The sequence below is a fragment of the Microtus pennsylvanicus genome, chromosome 5 (genome assembly GCF_037038515.1).
Source record: "Microtus pennsylvanicus isolate mMicPen1 chromosome 5, mMicPen1.hap1, whole genome shotgun sequence".
Taxonomy (NCBI): Eukaryota; Metazoa; Chordata; class Mammalia; order Rodentia; family Cricetidae; genus Microtus; species Microtus pennsylvanicus.
Window position 1 is genome coordinate 112,325,712 of NC_134583.1, and position 19,333 is coordinate 112,345,044.

Below are 19,333 nucleotides of genomic sequence, written 5' to 3' on the forward strand. Positions count from 1 at the left end.
GAGGAATAAGGCAGGGATCACGGGAGTGTAGAGTGAGCATCCATAAGGTTTAAGTACAGCATAGGCTCTGATGCTCTGAGGTCCACAGCAACAAGCCTGGTGGCCTCAAATGTGCTCGCCCTTAACTCTGTACACTCTAGGGTCCCGAGGATTCTTGTAGGATGCGAGATAGAGTGAGCTGTGAAGGATGCTCCTGGGTTCAGAGCTTGTCCTAGACCTGAGCTGGCAGGACGCCAGCGGGGAACCCCGCCCTGGCGGCTGCCGGGTCCCCGGGGCTGGGCGCTGCTGGCGGAGCCGACGGGGCGGAGAGGAGCGGGGCGGGAGGAGGAGTAGGAGAAGGGGGCCGGTCAAGGGAAGTGCGACGTGTCTGAGGAGCCTTTTTATACCTCCTTCCCTGGAGTCCAGCAGCCACCTCCGCCATCCGCGTCCCTGCGCCCTGGATCTGGGCTCCGCCACAGCCACAGCATGTCGGGGGTCAAGAAGCAGAAGACGGTAGGCTGCCAGCCGCCTGCCTGGCCGTCCCCTCCCGCCCTGCCGACCCGCAGTGGGTCCCGCCCTCCCCAGGAGGCTCGGACGCGGGACTCAGAGCCGGGAGGGAAGACACGGGTGCTCGGTGACAGGCAGGGACGTGGGGCTAAGTCCGCGTTCCCCTCAGCGGGCCACGTTCGGGGAGCCCCTCGCTGCCCGGTGCCTCTGGGAACCTCCATTCCCGGGGGTGGGGGTGGGTATCCTACGGGCCAGAGTCCTCCTGAGCTTGCGAAGTGGGTCCCAACCAGAAAATAGGACCAGATAGGAAAGTCCCTTCTTCCTCCAATCCGAGTCCCGCTGCCCCGTCTTCGCCTGGACCTCAGTGCGCGCAGAGTGGGTGGTGGGCTGAGCTTCTGCCAGATCTGCTCGCTGACCACACGTCAGCGACAGCCACCGGGGTTCTTCTAACTTGGGACCCTTCTTGGAGTGAACTAATGATAGACTTTCACAGAACTGCAATTATCTAGGCTAACTGGAGGAAATTGCATTTCCATGCCGGCAGGCTTTAACCCTCTAGTGTGATTCTCTACCTATTGGCACGCTGTGGGGCGCGGGGAGCTCTGTTTGATAAGTACGATAAGCGGGAGGGTTTCCAGAGGCTACAGTTTTCTCCACAGCGAATCTGGGCAGTTCCCCTTTTCATGGGAAAGCTGGGGGTATATTTAAAGTTGCTTCCCCCATAACAACCCTGTCTGACTCTTGTAAATTTTGCCTTCTTAAAAGTGACACTCTAGCCCAGTAAAAGTGGAGGAAAAGCAGTAGTAATCATAGGCTCTGAGTTAGAAGGAACCTTACAGACAGAATTCGGATTCCTCAGATGTGGTCTCCAGGCCTTAAATAAAATCCCACCCAGCTAGCAAGCCGGCTGCTGAACACTGGCCTCTACCGCCGCCTTGCTTGCCTCCAATGACTGTGGCGACGGCGAGTAAACACAGACTTGGCATGTAGTAGGTGTTCAATAAATGTCATTGTACGCTGCTCACGAGCGTACTCTGAGGGCTGGAGAAGTGAAAAGGAAAGGAGGGTGGAGGAGTCGGTCAGGAACTGGAGGTGTGACTACGGGAAAATATGGGTGCCCTGCGCCCTGGGCTGAGGTGGGGGGGGTGTCACACTGGACCAGCGGAAGTGTCCAGGAGGAAGGTGGCATCACTATGAGATGGGACAACAGTTGGGAGTTCAGTTGCTTCTGATGGGTAACTTCAAAGTAGAGGGACCCTCCGGACCGCATGAAATGAGCTTTATGACTATTGCTTGTGCCCCTGCATCACTTGGTCAAGCTCTGTTAGGCGCCAAGTGATGTTTTCTGCCATAGCAGTCTTTTTTTTTTTTTTAATGTTGGTGGCAATTAGTCTCACCTCCTCACCTGCTTCAAGAGCTTCCAGTGCCTAGGAGGGACTTTGTCAGTCATCAGTCAGAAAGTAAATTCTCCCTTTTATTCCTCCAGTTAGAGAGAGTCTGTGAAGTACAGGACTGAAGGCAGGACCTAAAAGGTCCAACCCAGAGGCTCCAGGTTCCAGTGAGTGTGCTGCTGCTGCTGCTGCTGCTGCTGCTGCTGCTGCTGCTGCTGCTGCTGCTGCTGCTGCTTCTTCTTCTTCTTCTTCTTCTTCTTCTTCTTCTTCTTCTTCTTCTTCTTCTTTTTCTTCTTCCTCCTTCTTTTCCTTCTCCTACTTCTCCCTTCTTCTTATTCTTTTTCATCTTCTTCCTTCTCCTTTTGCTTCTTCCTCTTCTTTCTTCTCCGTTCTGAGGCAGTGATCATTTAGTACCCCAAGGCCTAACTGAAGAACTTCCCAACTTTTCCCTAGCTTAACAGTTATTTTCCAACAGCCACCCCAAGTTCCGCAAAGGCCCAGGACTTGTTGTTAATCCTGTAAGAGGCTGGTTGTGGGTGCAGGTGAAGCTGTCAGTGTTAACTCAAACTGGGTCTGGACACCTTACAGAATAAATCAAACCTTTCTACACATGTGACCTCTGAACTCATCAGTTACTCAAGAAGCAGGTCTTGCCATCTCAGGAGGCAGCCTGGTAAGGGCTTTCCTTCATGGATTTGAAGAGACCTTTATGTTGCTCTCTGCCTGGTCAGAAGAGAACAGTCTGTTCATATAGCAGTCACCTCAATAACTTCGGATGCTTGTGGGACCCCCTTCTGTGTGCCTGATGAGTGTGGAAACCTGGGTGGAAGATGCAAAGTAACCTGAATATTGCATTGGCAAATTTTTGTCAACAACAAAATTTCTTTCCCTCAAGGTTTCTGTTGATTTATTGGGTGAATATAGTCTTCCAGATTATAACATTCTAGGACCAGTAAATGGTAACAACCAAATGAAAGAGTACGTGGACTCTTTCATCAGCTCTTGGTGTGGGCGGTCCTTCTGTCAATGTGTTGCTTTTATTGGTTAATGAATAAAGAAAGTGGCTTGGCCTATAGCATGGGAAGAGGAAGGCAGAGTTAGAGAGAAGCTATAGAGCTGCCAGAGACAGACGCTGGGAACTTTAGCCGGCAAGCCACAGCAACATGGCCATACACAGATTAATAGAAATGGGTCAAATTAGTATGTAAGAGTTAGACAATAAGAAATTAGAGGTAATGGCCCCAGCAGTGAATTAATTAATACAGTCTCTATTCTCTATGTAATTATTTCAGGTCTAAGCTAGCCGGGCAGCCAGGAGCCAACAGCGGCCTCCTCCAACAAGCTCTAGAAAAAAAAAATCAAACTCTTAATAAAGAAAAGTAGCGCATCCCTTCTGTGTTAACCATCTTTACCATGGAGAACAAACAGCTGTCAGTCACATCTCTCTTCTGCCCTTGATTTAACTCCAGCCCTCTCCCCTGTATACACAGATAGATACCTGGGGAAGGAAAGACAGCCTGTCTGAGATGCCAGTAAAGAAAGGAAAGCCAAGCCAGGGTACAGACTTCTTGCACTATCTTCTGGGTTGGCATTTTTCAAGACTCACAGATTATATTATGATCCTCTGGAGACTGTCAACTAAAAATTATGACTGAGCTAATCTCGGAAGCTAAGCAGAGTTGGGCCCGGTTAGTACTTGGATGGGAGTTTGTTTTCTTTTTTTTTTTTAAATAAATTATTTATTTATTTATTTATTATGTATACAGTATTCTGTCTGCATGTATGCCTGCAGGCCAGAAGAGGGCACCAGACCTCATTACAGATGGTTGTGAGCCATCATGTGGTTGCTGGGAATTGAACTCAGGACCTTTGGAAGAGCAGGCAATGCTCTTAACCACTGAGCCATCTCTCCAGCCCCCGGGAGTTTGTTTTCTAAAGGGTAAAGCAAGTGGGTGTTGGAATTGCATGGAAGAGGTGATAAAATCATGAGGGCTCTCCACAGCTCTGGCAATGGTCTACATTTTCATTATTCTTATAAGTGGTGCTTTGCTTTCTTACAAGTAGCTACTTTTAAAACCAGTTGAAGACATTGTCCCAGTCAAGACATGAACGTGTAGATGAAGCATCTCTGGGTGGAGGGAATGGCCGGTCCTTGCTAGAGCTGTGAGCTCCAATGTGCTAGGCTTCCTCTCATCCCCGCAGCATCTCTCACCATGGAAAATTACTGAGCCTCCAGGAGAGGAGAAATGTGACCAGAGCATGATATAACTTCAGGTCTGTTGAACCAGTAAAACTAATACGCTCCCCAGCACCTGCTTCAGGAAGTCACCTTCTTGCCTACTGTCTCTCGTGTGTAAAATGGGATCAAAGTGGCTTAATTTTCTTACCATTTGAAATATCATCTTATTGTGTAGCCCAGGCTGGCCTCAACCTCACAGTCCTCTCAGCTCCACATCCTGAATGCTTCGTGGCACACGCCTATATTTACTTTTATTGCACTGTACTGTTGTGGTTTGGCATAACAAAGAAGGCATGGGCTACTGGGGGTTGAGTAAATGACAACCGCTCGGATGTTTAATAAGAGAAAACAAATGCAGAATTATGGAGGTGACATTTGAATAATTACTGAGAAAACCTGGGTGGACAAACACACGTCAGTAACCCAAATGTTGTACTACTGATAGTTTGGCTCTCACGCTGGTGAAGACTAGCAGTCCACGTATGACTAAATATTGGTCTAACTTCCTTCTACCCTTCCTATGCCTTTGCCTAGTTCCAGGTGTACCTTAAAAAATCAATGTTTTCCCATTCATGCTGTGATTCCCAATAATGGGTCACCTGTTTGGACCTTCATAAAGTTAGAGATATTTACCCTTGAGGCTTTTGTCCCTAAGATAGCTATCTTTGCCTTTTATCATCTTCCTGCTAAGGCACCTGGCTCTGTGGTTTTCTTCGGGAATAATTAGGCTTAGCTCAACCACGGAACCTACAGGGAATGAGATCCTGAGAAAGGAATCAGTGATGTCAGCTTTGGTCCTAAGAGACCTCTGTTTATTTCAGAATCTGCCACTAAACGGAAAGGGTTCACTAGACTGTGTTTGGAACTCTTTAGAGACTTCAGAAAACAAAGGTAAATCAGCTTCAGTGGATGGCAGGGAGGTCAGCAGATCTTCAGTGCCGGGGCAATCTGTTCATGTGGCAGCTGACACGGCTTGTATGCTCAGAACCTGCCGTGCTGCCCAAGACATGTGGAATGAATGGCTGAACTCATAGCTACAAAATTCATCAGTGCGCCACTGAAAATGTGCATTTTTAGTACATTTGATATTGACCCTTTTTGTTCTTGTGTGTTGGCTTATCTTTTTTTTTAACTAGGAATTTGTCATTATTGCCCCAAAAATTATTTCCTGGAATTCTTTGAGGCTGTGTGGCCTTTATCAGGACTGAGTTGCTTTTGATCCTGGCTTCGCTCCTGGTCTGTGACCATTAGAACATAACTTCGCTCTTTTTAAATACCACCCAAGTGGTACGAATTTGAGTGTGTACCGAAGACCTACCTTGTGGATGCAGCCTTTTCACAAAATTCCACCCACCCTAACATGCCCTTCATACCCCAGAGTTACTGTCCTCAGAGGGCTAGAAGGTGGCCTTGTTCTGGTTCACCCTTATTTTCAGGGCACAACTTGGAGAAGCCCTGAATAATAGGAAAAGGGTCTTGTGTGTGTGTCCTACACTGATTTCCGTTCTGTTTCTACTAATCTGGCTGCTGCAATCAGTGCACATATGTTCCTGCCAGCAAAAATGCACCATAAGGGGAAAAGCGCCCACAAACTTGCTCTTTGGGCTCCTATTTTGTTCCAGATTTCAGCCTGGTAGCTTCTTTCCATTCCATAGTTTTATTCTGTTTTTAATTAGACTGTGTTATACTATAATAAGCGTTTTTAGCTGCTATCTGTAAAAGGCTAAAGGATAAAAAAATAAAAAGGGAAGGAAACATGCAAAGAACATGGCTGCTCCTAGATATGATGGAGGAGAAGGAACATGGCTGCTCCTAGGTTTGGTGGGAAAGATTTAAGGCAGATATCCGGGTGGGTGTAGTCAAAGAAAGGAACATTTGTGAGAGTCCAGAGCGGACATGACCAGACTAAACTGTGCCATGTGGGGATACGGGGAGGGGAAGAGAAAGGAGAGAGAGGGGAGTCAGGTACAGCATTCAGGAGGCCCAAAGGTACGAAAAGAGTGGATAACCAGAATGGTTGGATTACCTAGAGAAGAGCAGCCCAGGCCCCTGGGCTGGAGAGTTCAGGCAAGTGGGGATAATGCCAGCCATGAAGGCCCTGAAACAGGTAGGAACTGAGGGACGCACGGATATTGGAGGAGGCTGCTTGTTCTTCCCAGCTGCCTGCTAGCTTAGACCTGAAATAATCACACAGTAACCATATTATTTAAATCCCTGCTTGGCCCATTAGCTCTAGCTTCTTATTGGCTAACTCTTATATTAAAATTGACCCATTTTTATTAATCTGTATATCACCACATGGCTGTGGCTTACCGGGTAATGTTTCCAGTGTCTATCTCCAGTGGCTCCAGGGCTTCTCTCTAACTCTATCTTCCTTCTCCCAGCATTCAGTTTAGTTTTTCCCACCCAGCTCTGTTCCCCTATAACTCTGCTATAGGTCCAAAGCAGTTTCTTTAGTCATTAATCAATAAAAGCAACACATAGTCAGAAGGACCTCCCATACCACATGGAGAACCTGACAAGGCAGCATCAGCTTTGGTAGGTTAAGTAAGCACCACAGCCCTTTGTCCCAGGTTTGAAACCTAACAGCTAACTCCTCACTGCTGAGACAAACACCCCTGGCTCTTCTCAGCTCCTGTTTTCACTAACATTTCATGCCCAGCATGTGTCTGACCAAACCTGAATCAGTCTTAAAACAAGCAAAAGATTTATTTTCATTTCTCTGTGTGTGTCCCTGTGTGAGTATATGCCGCATGCATGTGCAGTCCAGAAAAGCATGTCAGAGCCCCTGGAACTGGTGTTACAGGCAGTTGTGTGCTTCATGATGTGAGTGGTGAGAATCAAATTCTAGTCCTCTGTATGAGCTGCAAGGACTCTTAACCAATGGGCCATCTCCCCAGCATCCCCCTCCCCTCCATGCTATTTTTAAAAGGGAGTATTCCGTGAACAAGAGAACTTGAATCAGCTAAGCAGTCAGAAATAGGAAACTGAATTCTCTTTTGCCCGTCTAGCCTTGGTAGCCTTAGAGATGTGCATTCCCTGACATACTCTGTGTTGGTCTGGTTCTCATGTGAGAAAGGCCGCTGCAGTTTCAAACACCTCTTCTCTCCAAGCCCGTAACATCACTGTGCTTGCTTTCTGGTGCAGCCCTGGGACTTTGAGGAACAGTGGGAACTGCTGAGATTCACCTAGGACTCTTCCCTGTGAGATCAGAAACACAACAATGCCCTCACCCTTCTGCATTCCTGAAGCTCTACGGTCTCCCTGTCCCCTAAGCCTAGCAGAGGAGCCTACCTCCACTCCTTTCCCGAGAAACTTCATCCTCTAAGCTCCCCCTTGCCTGTCTTCTAATAAAGAATACAAAACCTGCCCAGAAGGCTTGCTGGTTTGGCATAAGCCTAGGGTTTGTTGTAAACTCGCTCTTCCTTCACAACCCTGCTTCATCACCACTATTTTCCGCAATTTAGGATAAATAGGTACCTAATGTAACAGTTTTGCCGTGCAAAAGTGCAGGATATGGAACTAGGCCCTAATGATGCCTGGTGTATGTCGTGTGTCCTGTTGGCTGGGGTGACTCCTCCTCTGTTGTAAGTTTACTGCTGAGGTTGGTTTCCAGTAACCAGTATTGTGAAAATACAGCTACGGTCTACGCCCAGCAAACTCAGTTTGTCTAGTACAAATATTAATGTCGGTAATAAAAAAATAGAGTGGTCTTCTATAAAACGTTCCTAAAACAGCTGTCTAAACATGTTCTCTAAAATGCTGCTTCATTCATAACGTTCATTTCTATGATGGATTCACACTAGCTGTAACTAACTAGTTCATGTCTGCTTTATGTGTTTCATTATTAGTGTTTCAAATTTCCCAGGGATGGTGGTGCACACTTTTAATCCCAGAACTCTGTAGGCAGAGGTAGAGGCAGAGACAGGTGGATCACAGTGAGTTCAAGGCCAATTCAAGCTGGTTCTGACCCAGCCAGGGTTACATAGTGAGACTCTGTCACACACACACACACACACACACACACACACACACACACACACACACACAGAGAGAGAGAGAGAGAGAGAGAGAGAGAGAGAGAGAGAGAGAGTTTTTATCAACCAAGCAACTATATACAGCATAATTACACTACAAATTACACCACAATTACTTTTCTTTAACCTGTATCTGGTAGATTCTTTTTAAATTATGCCCCCACCTGCCTCACTTATCCACACCCTGCTTCAATCACTGTTAATGTATGGACATTTGTTTATGCCTTCACAGTTTCAAAAAAAAAAAACTAGCAACTTAAGGTATTAGATGGGGCTCAGCTGTTAAAAGTACTGGTTGCTCTTCCGGAAGACCCAATTTCAATTCCCAGCACATACATTAGGTGGCTCACAACAGCCTGTGACTCTAGCTCCATGGAGAGCTGTGCTCATGTCACACACACACAAACACACAGTAATCAAGATAATATATTTTTAAAAGAGAAAAAACAAGAGTGATTTTCTTATTTTAGCTAGCATTTAAAAATGTGAATAGCCGTTAAAGTCCCCTGCTGGAGAGTCCTCTCTTCATGGCTGTCCCTCATCTGCCGGTATCTTCATCCTGTCTCTTTGTTCCTGACAAGGTCCTCATTTATGTATTTGTCTATTGACTAAGCAAATATGTGTTGAAGGTCTAAGCCAGGAACTCCACTCTCCACAATTGAGTCTAGCTACTGACGCCCTACATTCTTTAGTTATAGATGTTAGCCCGTTCAAATGGCCTAAGTCTGTTTTATTTTTTTTTATTTTTTTTATTTAATTTATTTATTTATTAAGGATGTCTGCCTCCTCCCCGCAACCGCCTCCCATTTCCCTCCCCCTCCCCCGATCAAGTCACCCTCCCTCATCTGCTCGAAGAGCAATCAGGGTTCCATGACCTGTGGGAAGCCCAAGGACCGCCCACCTCTATCCAGGTCTCCTAAGGTGAGCATCCAAACTGCCTAGGCTCCCCCAAAGCCAGTACGTGCAGTAGGATCAAAAACCCTCTGCGATTGTTCTTGAGTTCTCAGTATTCCTCATTGTCCTAAGTCTGTTTTAAACACAGCATTTTCTTTTTTTTCTAAATGAGGCGCCTGTACCCTATAAGCTTTCTGCCCCATGAGTCTTTCAGTGGCCTTGAATCAAAAGCAATAAAATTTCCAACTGACTATCCTTATATATTTAACCCTTTTTTTCTACTGTTAACTTTTACATGCCTGATACTGAGGACTGAATCCAATGCCTTGTGCGAGGTCAGGAAACAAAAATTCCACTACTGAACTATATATCAGCAACTCCCTTTTCTTACTTTTTGATCTGCTTAGGCTGCGCCCCCTCCCCAAAAAATCCTTAAGCTATCTATCCTCCATGTTTGTGTGTGTGTGTGTGTGTGTGTGTGTGTGTGTGTGTGTGTTCAAGGAAGACAGACATTGCAGAAAATTAAGAACCTTCCCCTCTAATGCCTTGTATTACAGCTGATGCACAGCAATCGGAAGCTTTGTTAGGTCCCGGATGGCCTCCCTGGTGGCAATTTGGTGACTCCACCATTAGGCTGCAATCCCGACTACACAGCACGCACCTAGCACTTTTCTCTCTATCGTATGTCCTTTGAAAATGGCCCTGCCCTTCCCCTACAACTTTGTCTTGACTTCTAGTCAACCAGAAATGATTTTTTATAAATAAGATAAATATTACCTCCTAGTTGCCTTATCAGTGAGTGAGTCAGACCATACTCCCAACTCAAGGTTAGCACTTCGCTCTAATCTTCTGGAGAAATGCAGGCCAAAGAGCAGTATTAGAAAGATGTAGTTTGACAATTCCAAAGTATCCCAGCCAGGTTGTCTTTAGAAACATGTATTCATTTCTTCTTAAACCCTCCAAACCACTGCCTATCAAGATATCAGGATGGTGGTAAAATTTAGTTGTCAGACTGCTTGCTACGCCTTTGGAAGTCCTGGGTTAACCCTCAGTCTGTGCTGCAAAGCTGGGCTTGGTGCTAAAAAGCTTGTACTCTTAGCTCTCAGGAGACAGAGGCAGCAGGGTGGAAAGATCAGGTCATCCTCAGGGTGAAGTCTGTCAGAGAGGGAAGGAGAAGGGAAGGGTGAAGGGAGAGAGAGAATCACCTCATGGGCAATACAGATAAAATCACACTAGGCGAAAACTGGATTGGATTCAGTGACATGTGCAAACCTCAGACCAGTGCCATCTGGTCAACCTTCCATGGCTGCTGTTTCCCAGGTCCATGAGGCATCGGGAAGTTGATGGCAGCAGTCACAAGGCCCCTGGGTATATCTGCTGAGCTCACCAAGTCCCCAAAGAGTATTTTCCCCCTCATTTATATCCGTAATTACAACTCTCAGTCCATTGGGTCTCTATTACCACAGTGTTTTGTGTGGTTACTGAAAAATAAGAAAAACATTCATACTCATCCCTGGGTTTAAATGAGCCGTGCACATAAAACCTGGACAGTTAAGTCCTAACCACGGAGTCTGCACGCTTATCTGGAGTTTCGCTTTTTAGAACATGCTTTCTGACAAATACAAAATTCTCCTCTGCTGTGGTCTATTTTTTTTCTTAGCCAGTATTTATTGAGTCCTTATTTACCTGGCATCAACACTGGGGCATCCTACACATTAGCTCTTTCAGTCCTTACCAAGTCACCAGCAAGTGTATGACCAACAGTCCGGAGGGAGCTTACTCAGCTGATACAAGCGGCTAAAAGCTTTCTCGCTTCACGCTAATTAAGTTGTTGATGTCACAGAGGGAGTGAGGCGTGATGCCAAGTGGCATGCCCAGCTGGCTCGTGATATATTGCCGCCTCATTTGGACAATATTTTGGCAGCTATCTACCACCGATATTTCAAGACAATAATGAATTCAATTAGAAGGCATTCCTCGGCAGTTTTTGTGTTCCCATTATCAGATACATCTCCGCTCTCAGGGGGAAAGAAGAGAGTAAAGTTTCCTTGGACAAGCAATAATTTTGACGGCTTAGCCTTACTACTTTGCTAGTGTTCAATGAAAATGGACAGAATAGTTTGTTTCCATGAAAGCTGGCAATATGTGAGCTAAGCATATTTTATAGAGGATAAAAGGACCCTGGAAACTAGACCACCAGAAGATTTTTTTTTTTTACAGTAAAATTTTGACCTAACTGGAATGCAAGGCTTAAGAGTTTGGACCACCAGCTCTTTACTCATTTCACCAGGAATGGGTGAAGAGTTTTACTAGAAGTCATGGGGTTGTAGCAGGCATCCGATGTCATGCTTGCAAGAAAAAAATTGGAGAAATCATTTTCATCTGCATAGTACAGGGAAGTTCAAGTGTTTTGTCGATCAGTGTTGTGAGGCTCGGTGTTGGGAAGGTCTGGGTACCATTACTTGAAGTCCACTGTAGAAGAGCATGGAGTCCAAGTTTGTTGTAGGGGGGGGGAAGTATATTGTAGGGAGTAAAATTAGAGTTTCTACTGGAGAAGAATTCTTCTATTTAAATAGAAGGGATAGTGGTCACCAAGTAAACACCGACTTTCACTATCCATGACTTCACAATGGAACACAAAAGTCTACCAGAGGGAGGTATTCTGTTGGTACAGCCACATGAAATAGATGAAGAAATGCGGGTCCCCATACACACCTCTATTCTTTCTTCTTCTTCTTTTCACAGTGTTGAAACAGGGTGTTATGAACATTCTTTGTGTTATTAATTCTTATTGAAAACATAAACTGCTTGGGCATTCAGAAGGGCGCACTGTCAATCTTCAGAAGGGCTCACTGTTGATCTTAAGACGTTTGCTGAGTGGGAGAAGGGAGTAGCATTTCTACAGGGCCTTTCCATAAAGGGTCCCAGCTCCTCCTCACTGTAATCTGTGGAGTAGTTGGATTTCTTAGATTCATTTGTCCTGTTTTCAGCCAGCCCAACCCTCCCAGTTAATAGGATAGATGGAAAAGATTTTGTAACTGTGAGAATGGATACTATCTGGTTACTTAAACACATGTTTTAATTTTATCTTTGTGGATGCAGACTAATGAAGTGAAGAAATTGAAAAGATGGGGTCCCACATTGAAAATTATTTCCCCCGGGGACTATTTGGAAAGTTGTATAAACATTAGAAGATGTGGATTTTAGCAAATGTCATTAATTGGCAGTAGACATTAGCTTGAATACAGCCCTGTGGCTGGGTTAAAAACAGTAGTCCTTGGACTCAAACCCAGCATTTCACCTTAATAGTACAAGGCTGTATTGTTCCGGTGAATGAATGCAAGCACTCAAGGGTAAGTGTGCTTAGAACTAACTGCTGCCGCTTACACGTAACTCTAGACCTTGCCTTGTTCATTATGTAAGAGCTTCACAGTTGAGCATTCATGAGTTACAAGGTCCCAAAGGCCAACGGGCTCTGAGCCTCTTCTGGGATGTGCTGAAGGTTACACTGGCATTTCCCTGGCTCAGCAAAGAATTTTAATCTTGTGTGGTTCAAGGATCCCATGTCATATACACAGTCCGATTAACAGAACCAATTGAAAAAAAAACCTTAAGAAAACACACAGAGGTAACACAGCACCAAGGCAGAAGAACACTGTGGTCCCTACTGAACTCTCTGTGCAGGGGGACTCCCACATTTCAGGAGCTTCGATTTGAAGTGTATTGTGTTTCCACGAGGGTGACTGTCACCGTGCATTGGAGCGGGGTTCCTCTGGGTGTATATGATTCTTTATTTCATCACGCTTGCCAAGGCTTTATTTGTGCGGTTATTAATTATCCCAGCAGCTCTCGATAAAGGGTTCACTTGAGATTACTTGTCAAAGATGAGGACAGTAAAATAAAAAGATAAAGCAAACGGCCAGCTGATTGATAGCGGAGGAAACTCCAAGCCTACATGTCCTCTCAGGGCTGAGAGTAGCTGAAGATATTCGAACGGCATGTATAACGAAGAGCCCTTCTTACCAGTTCTTGAGTTCATTATGAAGTGAACCATGAACTGGCCTGGTTTTCTTTCGAAAGCCCAGTGTTGTAAACTGTTCTAAACACGGGAATCCATTCCCCTAATGATGCCTGTTTTTATGTGGCTCAAATCCAGTCCCTTGCTTCCTTTCGTAACCTAAGTATTGTTTCTTTATTTTTAGAAGGTTTAAGGAAAAATCAAAGAGGGACTTCCTACCTGACTCACAGCATATGAAACATGTAAGGAATTAAAATTTCGCTGTCTCTAAAGCAGCTTCGTCGGCACACGGGATGCTCGTTTTATGATGACCACAGCTGCTCTCAGAGCAGATGTCTGGGATTGGAGATCTTGAGCAAAGCCTGCCACCTCCTGCCGTGGGCCGCTTGGGGTTCTGTGTTCAGTTCTGATGATGAGGCCTACTGGCCATTAGTGCTCGGCTGGAGATAGCTGCATTTGGAGAGCTGCACTTTATCACCCACGCTGCAAGGCTTGTTATATTGCCCTTGGTTTGTTGGTTTTTTTTTTTAATTGCCATTTTTTTTTAAAGATATATGCTGTTTTAAATTTTTTTGTGAAACGTTTTCCTGTTTCCTGTTAGTATTGTTGAGGTTTATTCATTACAATATTCTCTCTAGAAAGGTCTATAGGATTGTCTCTCTTTTTATTTATTTGTTTGTTTGTTTATGGGGGGCATGCATGGCCGTGTGTGGAGGTCAGAGGACAACATATGGTAGCTCACTCCTCCCACTAAGGAGCCTGTCCTGGGACTCGAACTCAAGTTGTTAGGTTTGGTGACAGGCACTTTTGCCCATTTGTCAGCCCATTTTATAAAATATTTCTATAAAGATTCACGGGGATGGGGTCTGTCTTAACGCAGAGATTACCATTTTTATGAATTCTGTGACTATCCAGGGTTTTGCTTCTAGATGCATGCCAGGCTGCTGCCCAGAACTGAATGTGTGGCTTACTTCGTGTTTCGTGTTTGTGAGCTTTAGTGACACTTCATTTTAGGCCCCTGGCTTGTTTTTTTCTTTTCCTATACAGAATGCGAAATGTGTGCAAGATAAATAAGAAATGCATTTGGATTTTAGTTGCAAAGCTCCGCAGAGCCTCCCCCTGCTGTCCTATGTCCAAGGGCCTTTGCTTTCCGTGCTTATTTGGACCTGCCCAGGGTGCTGTAGCCATCTGCAGAGTGGAACAGTATGTGGAATTCTGAGCATCGAAGGCTTCCCAGCTGAGTCTCCCACCCTCTTGGAGGCTTTTCAAGAGGGCTCATGACTAGGTCCGAGGTTCCTCACTAGACTGCAGAGAGTTCAGAGTTTCAAAGTTAAGAGGGGAACGGCACATTTTATGCCTATATTTGAAATTCAACACATTAGAAGCAAAGATGACAAACTATAGCAATGTTAATAGTTGTCATAGAAACCATAGCTGTGTGTACATCACATCACTAGATGCTGTTGCAGATACGACAGCAGAGCCGAGCTTTTTATCACTGCAGAGTTAAGATTGCTGCTATAGCTCTTTCTATAGACAGCGAGATCTTGCATTCAATGCTGATAAATAAGTATGTTTATTACCAGGCTGGAACTCCAGATACTTTGATCATTGGAATTCAGTTTTTGCCTGCTGCAATCCTTTGTTCTTGATGCACTTAGAAACATTTTGTTTCCAAGAAGGGGGCCTACACTAACAAAGATTTATTTTTCGCTCTTTATTTTACTGAGGGAGGGTCTTATTTTATCTCTCAGACTAGCTTCAAACAAAAGACTCTTCTACCTCAGTCCCCACCTCCCAATGCTAGATTACAGACACATGCCACCACTCCCAGCTCCCAAAGGGATTCCTGATTCAGGAAAGAGAAATGGTTGCTCAAATGTTCACTCAAACATGTGGGCACACACATACTTTATACATAGTTTCAGGGTTTCCCAAAACCCCCTGATAAGGCCAGAAAGTTGGGTCTGCATTTTAAAAACACTTGCTAAATTTTGTAATGATTGGTCATATGAGGGAGAGTTTTACTTACTTTTATAAAAATTACTTTATTTTATGTGTACAGATGTGTTGCCTGCAGAGGTCAGAAGAGGGCATTGGATCCCCTAGAACTCGAGTTACAGATGGTTGCAAGCCATCATTTGGGTGCTAGGTCCTCTGGAAGAGCAGTCAGTGCTCTTAACCACCAAGCCACCTCTCCATGCCCTTACTTACTTTTGAAGGCCTCATTGATGTGATTGTCCACATAGTTACAGTTTTGGTGTTAAGGAGAGCAATTATTTAGTATTGCCTCTTGTTGCCTGTAGCACAATCCCCTTGGCCTGTATCTTGTGGTGCTCAATATTTTCCAGTGACAAGCTAAACACCGATCATTTCACACTGAATTATAGTTTGTATTAAAAGTATTTCTGTGGGGCTGGAGAGATGACTCAGCACTGGCTGCTCTTCCAAAGGTCCCAGGTTCAATTCCCAGCACTCACATGGCAGCTCACAAGGGTCTGTTGTAAGAGAAGGGAGGCCACTAGTTAGTTCCCGTCCAGTCCACTTAGCCCAGAAATAACCACACAGAAACTATATTAATTAAATCACTGCTTGGCCCATTAGCTCAAACTTCTTATTGGCTAACTCTTACATTTAAATTTAACCCATTTCTATTAATCTGTGTATGGCCACGTGACTGTGGCTTACCAGCTAAAGTTCCCAGTGTCTGTCTCCAGAGACTCCATGTCTTCTCTCTAACTCTGCCCTTCTTTCTCCCAGCATACAGCCTAGCTTTCTCCAACCAGTTCTGTTCTTCCCTGCCATAGGTTCAATGCAGTTCTTTATTCATTAACCAATAAAAGCAACACAGACAGAAGGACCTCGCACATCAGTCTATAACTCCAGTTCCAGGGGATAGGATACCTTCATACCAATGCATGTAAAATAAAGTTAAAATAAAAATAAACTATTTTTTAAAAAAAGCAAAAGCAAAATATTTCTGTTTTGGGTTTTTGAAATATGCCATGCATGTATTTCCTAGATTTGGAATTGGTGAAAAATACAAATGCTAGTGCAGGTCAGTCACCCAGAGTCTTTCCTGTCATTCTGCGGCTGTATTCAGTCGAGTGTATTTATCATTCATGTACAGAGAAGCCAAGGTTTAACTGGGGATGTACTTGTCTGTGCAGTGCGATGTGTTATGGGCAGGGTTAGAAAGTGCATCTACCTGATGGCTTCTGTGCGTCTTGCAACTATTCATTGTGCTGGTTATCTCAATGTGTCTCTTACTTTCCTGAGATCTGGATGAGAGCCGAGCTTATATCCTGTCTTCCTCAGTCCTACCAAGTCTGGATCCCATTCCTGGGGCATCTGACAGCACTGTTCTGTGTTGGAGCAAAGCGACCGTCTTTAAAAGCTAATGAGGAAATTCCTCAGTTTAGCCTGGCTTGATTCCTCCTGGAAAAGGGAAGCTCCATGGCATGCCAGGGCCCAGCTAGGCAGCAGCCAGTGGCTTCTCTCGGCTTCAGAATACCTTCTTTCCCTCTCCCCAAATCTCTCGGGCCATTTGCCAGCTGGTGCAGACCTCTGCAGTAGCCACATTCTTCACAGAGGATGTCAAGCTAAACATCCAGCTGGGACTTTCACAAGCCGGCCCTTCCTGTCCTGCCTTACCAGGACCAAAGGCACCCACTCTTTCCACATCTGCTGTTCTGCAGTCTTTGTAAATTTTCTCTCTTCTTCTGTGACAATTAAGAGTGGCATAAACGAGTGGCTGTGACTGTTTATAATGTGTAAGATTATAAATAGTCTATTGACCCTTACGTGTCAGGGTGGGAATCAATCAAGAATTCTCTTAGCACATCTATCAAACTGGAAGAACCTTCAGAGGCAAGTTTGTCTTTCCTTTATGGGTTAGCCTATTTCTGGCATTCCTAAGGGAAAAAATATGTCAGTACCTCAAGGACAGAAATATTACTCATTTATGCCTAATATCTACTGTCTGAAATCAGATAAGTTGAATACAATTAATTTATAATCTTTGTACCTTTTCATCCAAACTAATAGATACCTGGCATTGCTTTAACTGATCATGGTTGTTAACTTTATCCCATGAGGTTTAAAAATTAATATGTTATCTTATGTATCTGTAATCTTCTTAAAGGTTAATTGACTCTCAATGCATGAATAAACCAAAAGGCAGGTACATAATGTGGTTGTTTAGGCTTACTCAGATTAGATAATTCAAATTTATAACAAAATTTTTAAATATTTATGTTCATTTATGTAAGTATGTATTATGTAAGAAAGACAGTGGAGGTCAGAAGAGGCGTCATTCCTTGGAACTGGAGTTTCAGGTCAGAACCAGGAATTGAACTCAGGTCATCAGGAAGAACAACAGCACTTCTAATCACTGTGCTGTCTTTCCAGTCCCTTGTATCAATTCTTACTGGTGGGTTTTCTGCTCTGTATGATTGCTGCACAAATAATAAAAACCCGGAGACAGATATTGGGTTTCAACTTGAAAACCAGAAAAGCAAAGCATTCAAGCCACTAGAGAAGTCTTACCTCGACCAAGGTTGAGCAATTGCAAACTCAGCATCCTAAGCAAACTAAGCCTCTTTCTCCTCCCATTGTATATTCCCTTTAGTCCTGGGATTAAAGGCGTATGGCTCCCTAGTACTGGGATCAAAGGTGCAAGCCACAACCTCCTGGATTTGTTTCTGCATTGATCTTGTGTAGCCCAGGGTAGAGCGATGTCTCAGTGCAGGCTCCACAGAGACTTGCCAAAGCCTGTCAAAATTTCAATTAATGTGTGCGTGTTCTGTAAGCTAGCAACTCAAATTCTAGCACTCATTTTTTGATAAAAACCTTGCACGTAAGTTGTCATTGTTTGATGGTATATGTATAATGACAAAATGTTGGGAACAAGGTAAACTTCAATGACTAGGAAGATTAAACCATATACTGTGTCACTGCGGCAACGTGTGCATGGTATAGGTTGATTTAAAATTATTAAAAGCGATTCGATGGGATAATATACCAATGCTGTCAACTCTCCAAGCACTTTATTTAGTAAAATGTAAAATGATACTTACATTCAAGTAACAATTTGGACAAAGAAATACATTTATAAATCCATATAACATATCTACAAAGATATGAATTAAACCAACTGTATTATTACTTCCATCAAAGAGAGTGGTATTGTAGATTTCTTCAAAGAAAACAAAAAAAAATTGTAGACAAAAGAAACTTAGGCCAGGAAATGGTGGCACACTCCTTTAATCCCTGCACTCAGGAGGCAGAGGCAGGAGGATCTCTATGAGTTTGAGGCCAACGTGGTCTACAGAGTGGATTCCAAGATAGTCAGGAGTTAAGCAGAGTAACCCTGACACCAAACAGAAAAAGAAAAGAAAAACGCATACATGTAAGTAACTTTTATGTATAATGTATATAATGAAATTGGAGAGAACAGGATAAAGATTATGTATACATACAGTCAGAAATGTTGAGAGGTCTCAGTATTATTTTAAAACTAGGTTTGTGCTACGACAATTTTATACATGTCTATAATGTAAGCTGACTCTTTCTCCTACCTTTATCAGTCTGGATGGCCTACCTGTCTCTTTCCCAGATTCATGGCTTTTGGTTTTGTTCTGTGATCCACTTAGTGTAACCAGGGCCATTTCTGAGACCATTGGATTGGGACTGTCCCTTGGAAACTGATGGGGTCACCAGTCAGTGTATAACTGAAGGCACAAACTCCCCCATATTTCCTCAGTCTACAGATAGCAATGAGCTCAGCAAGAATAAGGCAGGAAGCTGAGATTTTTGCCCCTTTTCCGATGAACTTGCCATCGTCTCGTGGATGCTAGCAGAAAACATGAGGTTTCTGGGCCAGAAACACTAGGCTTTGTTGCTGATAGCCTGTCGAGCACTGTGATCACCCACACACGTGTCCTTTCTTTGTTCACAGCCTCCCTGGAGGCAAGATGAACACGGCATTCACATGCCTGTATAAACAGTGAACTCATTTCAGGAGAGAAGCCCTCAATACAACCTCAGCCTGAACCTGAACTCTGAAAAGACAAAGTGGCAGTTAGCCCCGTTCACAAGATGTGGGGAGACACCATAAGCTGTGGGAGTCATCTGTCCGTCTCCTCTTTGTAAATAAGCACATTGGCACACAGAGACGTCTGTAAATGTGGGGGACACTTAGAGGCGCTCTCAGGCCCTTAGCTGAGCTGCACGGGGTGTGCACTTCTCTGTAATCGATTAGATAATT

General features: G+C 44.3%; 1 protein-coding gene across 1 annotated transcript in view; it reads left to right on the plus strand.

The window, feature by feature from the left end:
* Positions 1-287: 287 nt before the first annotated feature.
* The window catches only part of Papss2 (3'-phosphoadenosine 5'-phosphosulfate synthase 2), a 67,705-nt gene continuing 48,659 nt past the window's right edge, over positions 288-19,333 (plus strand). The window contains exon 1 of the mRNA XM_075973846.1: positions 288-492. Within this exon, the coding sequence (XP_075829961.1) occupies positions 466-492 (27 nt within the window). The 5' untranslated portion in view covers positions 288-465. The remainder of the gene's footprint in view (positions 493-19,333) is intronic.